At 32.1% G+C, this 7248-nt stretch overlaps 1 protein-coding gene across 1 annotated transcript; it reads left to right on the top strand.

Annotated features, from left to right (window-relative positions):
- Nucleotides 1–4426: 4426 nt before the first annotated feature.
- LOC115987384 (protein LIM1) lies at nucleotides 4427–5693 on the top strand. The gene is made up of 2 exons (XM_031110910.1): nucleotides 4427–4813; nucleotides 5448–5693. The coding sequence occupies exons 1-2, from the start codon at nucleotides 4507–4509 to the stop codon at nucleotides 5462–5464; spliced, it is 324 nt and encodes a 107-aa protein (XP_030966770.1). The 5' UTR covers nucleotides 4427–4506; the 3' UTR covers nucleotides 5465–5693.
- The last annotated feature ends 1555 nt before the right edge of the window (nucleotides 5694–7248 follow it).

Genomic DNA, 7248 nt, shown 5'->3' on the forward strand with positions numbered 1-7248 from the left:
TATATGTTTTTAACTTTCATGCCAATTTTCATGTCAATTGGATGTTATTTACCATTCGATCCATAAACTCATCTTTTATGCATTATTTTAAACTAAAAAAACTTGAATTTAAACAATTGATTAATGATATAATTATTAATCTTTGATCACTTTGAAATTTTGCAAGCATAGAGAATATATAAAGATAATGTAATCTAACAGTGGATTTATCAAAATTTACATCCAATTAAAAAATATTGAGTGGTGTAACATTACTTAAAGTTACTCTAGGTATAACTTGAATCCATTCCTCTCTCTCTCTCTCTCTCTCTCTCTATATATATATATATATATATATTAATGTTGTAACAAAATTCAATCATTTCATTTCAAAATAAATGAATAAGGTTTTGAGAATTCTATTCCATTGTGGTTCACTGTCTAGATTGTTCTTAATCATATACCTCTTCTATTCCATGGCGATAGTGTGGCAAAAGAGAACCACATATTGAGGTGAACATTTATCACCACTAAGGATAACAAAATATCATACAAAGAAAGAAAGGAAAAAAAAAAAAAAAAAATCAGACCTTTCAATTGTAACATCCTACACCACTTCCAAACCAACATCTTCATTCCATATTTGGGGAATACACCATTATTAATCCCATACCATCATGCTTCCTCTTAATAATTCTTGCTCCATTATTATCTAAAAAAATCACATATACAAATCAATCACACATAATCTTCACATGACTTTGAATTTGAAACAATAATTTGCCTTGGGTGGGCACTTTTGCATAGAAACTAAAAACTGCCTCAAAGTGGAGGAGAGTCCAATCTAAAAATATAACCAAACATGTGATATATAATAGAACATGAGAAAGTGGTCCAGTGAATAAAATAGACTACAATGATGAAAGGTTGGCTTTTCTGGAGTGTTTGGAGCTTAGTGATGATTTCCTTTTGCGTTTCTCAAGTTTCAATCTTTCCATGCTTAACTTCTTCTACATTTTTATTTTTCCATGAATTGGGTAAAATTGATATTATTGGTAGCTCATCCATGGTTCCATTGGTTTGAAATGGATCAGCATATGAGAGTCTCTAGGGGTTTTTGTTGTTGTTGAAAATATTCATTCATCATTGTGGACATGCTCCTATTTATATCCACTACTAAGTGAATAATGTGCCTTGTAACATAGTAATATGCTTGTTTGACCTTTGAACCATAACCCTCAAACTTTGAAATTCTACTATACCGTAAAGTTGTGATTTACAACTATGTTTTATGTTAGCTTTATTCCATGACAAAAAGTGTTGTGCATTAATTTTTTTCTCATATTTTGTAGGATTTTATTGTATTGGGTTTAGTATTAAGTTGCTAAAGAATCAAGTATGCAATGAAGATCAGCTCAGTTTTGCAACTAGCTCACAAGAAGTTCGCGAGTAAAGGTTCCCGTGAAAAGGCAATGTGAGAAGCATATGTTGGAAGCTGAAGAGTCAAGTGCCAGGCTGTATTTCGCGAGTACTTCGCGAGACAGGCCATCTTGCAAGGTACCTGCAAAACTTTCTGCCTAGAAGATTTTAAGTGCGACTTTCTTACTCTTCACCTATACTATATATATATATATATATATATCCTCATTACCCATAAAAGTGTAAGGAGGTCATTTAGAGAGAAAACTCTAGATAGGGTTCTACAATACACCCACCTTTTAGAAAGAGAGCTACTCATCATTTAGTGAGAAATTATTGTAATCCCTTCTCCTTTCCTCTCTTATTGTTATATGAGAGGAGACTTGGACCAAAACACAACCTACATCTATTCAAAGTGTAGAGAGTGTTTTGGAGCTTGGGAAGCATTTGGGATTTGCTAAAAGAACCCAGTGAGACTTGGCGGATGCAATTGGACGGTATTGCGGGATTTATACAACTAGTGAAGACAAGACTCCGAGAAATCCGTTGGTAATAGGAGCTTAGAGGGCTCAAGTATATGGGGTAGACTAGGCTTGGAGAGTCTTTTGTTATTTGTATACTCCAACTTTATTCACTAGTGGATCAATTTCGACTTAGAGGGTTGCAGAGAGGTTTTTCGTCGAATTCTTCGGTTTTCTCTTCGATAAAAAGTCTTGATGTTGTCCTATGTTTGCATCTCTCTTCCCAGCTCTTTAGGCTTTTTATTTATTGTTCATTGTGGTTGGATATGGTTTAGAGTAATATTATTGGTTTATTGTGCATATTTATTCTTATTCTGCACTTTGTTAAGTTAGAGTAAAATCAATCTAGTCATAACTTTAAAATTGGGGTCTAAACAAGCTCTAGTGTTTTCACACTAATTTGAGCTTTCATATATATATATATATATACTTGGTAGATGACCATGGGAGCCAACAAGAAGACGATATTAAACTTCCTATATTAGTGTCCAAGAATAACACTTAACTACTTCTCTTCATATTCTACCTCCCAAGTAAAAAAAATCATTTGAAATGTTTATGAATTTGGATCTTAACTTATTGTAGTCCACACGTTCATGTTCTAGAAAACCTTGTAATGTGCTTTATAGTTAGGAAAATGCTCCTCTATTCACCTCAACGTGATAAGGTAAAATTCTTTGTTGTCGAACAGAAGATCTGAACGTCAAACTCTACATGCACCATATATATATATATATATATATATAGAGAGAGAGAGAGAGAGAGAGAGAGAGAGAGAGAGAGAGAGAGAGAGAGAGAGAGAGAGAGAGATCATATTTTAATGCTAATTATAATTAATTAAGTCAAATATCCTAATTATTTCAAATTCTTATAATCAATAAGACAATGAAATCTCCAAATATCTTTTACTTTTCTTTTCTTTTTTTTACTTTTCTTTTTTGTGTGAAAAAATCTCTTAATATCATATTACTTTAATCAATGAGATTTTAGTTTTTTATTTTTATTTTTTTATTTTTTTATTTTTTAGTTTGTTTGTTAAGAGAAAGGAGATAAATCAATCATCAAATGTCGTACCCTTCGCCCTATTTTCTTGCTCAAAATTTATGATATATTTGACACTTATTAAACAAAGGGTAAAATACATATTTGTTCTCTAACTTTTACACCATATTTCAATTTAGTCCTTAACCTTTCAATTGTGTCAATTTGGTCCACAACCTTTCAATTTTGTGTCAATTTAGTCATTGCTGTTATATCTTAGATGAAAATTGCTAACATAATAAACAACCAAAATAAAATTTAAGCTCATTGTCACATCAATCGAAGCAAATTTTTTGTTTTGGCCATTAGACACATCATCAATTTTCATCTAAAAGATAACGACAGAGACTAAATTGATACAGTACTAAAAGGTTAGAGATCAAATTGATACAATTGAAAGGTTAGAGATCAAATTGAAATATAATGTATAAGATGGGTACCAAATACGTAGTTTACCCTTAAACAAATTATTGAAATAAGTAATCTTTATAAGGAAAATGCTAAAGTTATTAATGAATGTAATTGGTGTTAAACAACATAATAAATAAATATTTAAATACTTTTTAATGTGATTAATGATACATCAATTAGTAAATTTTATGAAGCAAAATTTGGAATGACAATTCTATGTCCGCTTTTAGTGTTCCCATTTTTACTCCACAAACTGAAATATGCTATGTGGTTTAAAAAAAAAAAAAAAAAAATTCCTTTATAAGGAAATAAAAGAGACTGTGTGGGGAGCTAAGATTAGTGGAGACCAGAGCACACAGTGAAAATATGAATTACTTAAAGTGGAATAGAATATTTATGTTAGTCTTATAAAAAAGAAAAAAGAAAAAGAAAAAGAATATTTATATTAGTAAAATTTGTAGTAATACTTAGTATCCCTAACATTACTTTTTCACCGATAGAGAAAAATGGTAATCAAGTTAGGGTTTATTTTTGTCCAAAATACAATGATATTTTTATAAAGCAAAAAGTTTCCTTCTGTTAGTTAATTAGGTGATTATATACGAAAAGAAAAGTAGATGATGAAATCCATGCAAAAGTTGCAGCAAAACTACGTAATCAATTCTCTGTGACGTAACGGTGTTGTCTTGGCCCATCACAACCAATGTCAGTGCCCCTGTACTATATTCCACTGCTGCGTTTTGTGCTGCGTCTCTTACAATGTGACTTGATTAATCGTATGAATGTGATTGATTAATCCATTTACACGACCTCATCAAACTCTAAACTAGAACAATAATGAAAATAGATATTCATTAAAGCGTGTAGTAAATGTTAAAACAAGTTTTGCATGTGCTATGGATCATGATTTTTGAGTTTATTAACTGTTTCATCAGCAACACAAATCGCATTCTTTTCAGTTTTTTCTAGATAGAATACAGATCAATAGCATAGTTGTGCATAAAAGTGTGATGGCCAGTGTGATACTGTGTTAGGAAAGAAATGCAACATGGCATGAGCCTTATTTCCTATATAAATCGAACCCTTTGCAGACCATTATTTTGCACATAATAAGGGAGATAATCTCAGTTCAAACATGAAGCCTTTCGGTTCCAAGTTTTCGCCATTGTTGGTGTTTATGTTGGTCATGACAACATTGGTGTGGCAAGGCCAAGCTACCCCTTGTGGTAGCACTTTCTTCTCAGCACTTGTTCAGCTGATACCTTGCAGGGCATCAGTTTCTCCTTTTAGCCCTATCCCACCAACTGAGGGCTGCTGCAGTGCCATTAAAGCTTTAGGCCAGCCTTGCTTGTGTGTGCTTGTGAATGGACCTCCGATATCTGGTGTGGACCGGAACATGGCCATGCTGCTCCCTGAAAAGTGCACCGCCAACTTCGAGCCATGTAAATTTCTCTTTTTTCAAAGATAAACTACTACTTGTTCCAAAAATTTAATGAGTAACCTAAAAAATAAGATTCTTAACTTTATTAAGTGAAGTTAAAGGTTTGATACTATTATAAATTATCAATTATCTCCAAATTTTTAGTTTGAACTTTTTAGAAAATAATAAATTTAATTTTAACTATTATTTTAACTTTTGACTTAATTATAAAGGCATAGAAACTTTGTATGACACACAATTGTCTGTAAGTAGTATTTTTGGCATTGCATTTGAGTATAACAAGTTTGGCACCTAACCACATTTAAGAACAATGCCATTCTTAGAGCCCTTTGCAAATTTAGACCCTGTTCCCAGTTTTTCTTGCTGTTATAATGTGTTAAAAAGAATTAACCAATGAAAAACCTTGGCTTAAACTCAAAAACTCTGAATTTGAGTATGTATGTGATTTTACCTAAACTCCAAATCATTACGAGCACATAGCACATTGAAATTGCACTTGTCCCACCATTTAGTTTAAATCATTCGCAAATGATTAACAAAAGAACGTACTACTTAGAAGAATATTCTAAAAATTGCCCCCTTATTTTCTGTGAATCAATTATCTAACTTTTTTTTTTTTTTTTTTGTGGGTGCAGGTGAAATCATGAAGTAATGTACAAGCCTAGACCTTAGCAGGCTTCTATGAATAAGCGTTTTAGATGTTTCAGGAGTCTTGGCAGTATTTGTCTGATGCTGATCACAATAAGAGGATAGATGTCGAGATTATGTACTGAATCTTGTGGGTTTATGCTTTGATATATGAATTATACTTGTTTTTTTAGTTTCAGCTAAAATATATTGCTTTTAGTTTATAAACAAATAATGCTTGCTCTGTTTTGTAAGGTCATCCATCTCCTTAGCTCTATTCGTGAATATTGGTTTTTGCAGTCCTATTAGGCCTTTACTTTACTTGCTTTTGCTTAACAGATATACTGTTCGATGATTTGTAGTTGAGTAAGAATGAATGGCTTTGTGAAAAAGAAATGATTTGACAGTTTGTAATTTTAAGATTTAAAAAAAAACACACAATCAGCAAAATTTAGGGTTTACATACCTACATACACCATGAGCAAACTTGGACTAATTACCAAGCATAATTTTGAAAACCACTCTTGGGCAGAGCAAGTACTTTGGTGGCCACCTCATCACTAGCTTAATTTACACAAAAAAAAAAAAAAAAAAAAAAAACGTCCAACACGATTGGGTCTAACAAAACCACTAAAATGAAGCAAGGCTGATTCTATTTTAAAATTTAATTTTTTAAGTATTGTTAGTTTTTAGAACCCGGAACAAACTATGTTAAACCAGATTAAGGCCAAGTTATCAATTAAGTCAATTATGCAAGCCTTAGGTTTAACAGTATATCAATCATATCATGCAACGGAAAATATAGATAACACAAGATATGATAATCCAAAAAAACTAATGAAACAAACTTGTTTCAAGGTAAATAATCTAGAGGGACCAATCCTAAGAAGAACAATCCATTCTATCAAATAGAAATTGTCAGGTTTTTAGACCTTGTAAACTAAATTATTTAACCTAATTAATTAATCAAGTGAATATTTAGGTTTATTATTCAGATCTAGGTTAAAACAATAAAGTTAGATCATGTAAAGCATCGGAAAATAAAGAACACAATGATATGATCTCCTAGGAAAACCAAACTGGTAAAAAATCTATGGAGGATTTAACCTAGTTATGCTCAAGGTAAAAAGTAAATCCACTATAGAAAATCGAAGTTTACAATAAAACTTAGACCACTAACATCCTATTACTACCATATGTAGAACTTATTGACACGACCACGTGCAAGCTCCGAATCCATAGACTCCTTCTTTATTAGGCCTTTGTAACACAAGCACCAACACTTGTGATAAAAAACACAAACTCTCATGTTTGTGACTCCAAGACTACCCTTGAAGGTTTAGATCATCAACACCTTTGATGACTATAGAAGGCAGCAATTTCAAGGAATAACACCGGTAGAAGACATGAAAGAGTTTTTTGGGTACAAAACCCTAGATGCAAAAGTTGCACACTCTTCTCTTTGAAAAGCCTTATAAAAACGTGTTTAGGGTTTCCTTTATATACTTGAAGAAATAGATCTGAAACCCTAATCCTTTTTGGGCTTAATGAGCAGTTGGGCTAAAACAAAAATTCTGCAGATACGTGTTTCGATCGATCGAGCTTGTCTCTCGATCGGTTGAACTAGGCAGTTTCTGAATTTTTCTCTTCTGCAGCTTACTTGTTCTTGAATCTTGACTTGAATCACCTTGAGCATTGTCTAATAATACCTATAGACTCTAAGATCTATACCTAGACAAGTTTGTATTCACAATTTGCCAATTGTTCAAAACTTTTAGAACTTAACAATCTCCCCCTTTGGAAATTTGT

The sequence above is a fragment of the Quercus lobata genome, chromosome 4, assembly GCF_001633185.2.
Source record: "Quercus lobata isolate SW786 chromosome 4, ValleyOak3.0 Primary Assembly, whole genome shotgun sequence".
NCBI classification, from domain to species: domain Eukaryota; kingdom Viridiplantae; phylum Streptophyta; class Magnoliopsida; order Fagales; family Fagaceae; genus Quercus; species Quercus lobata.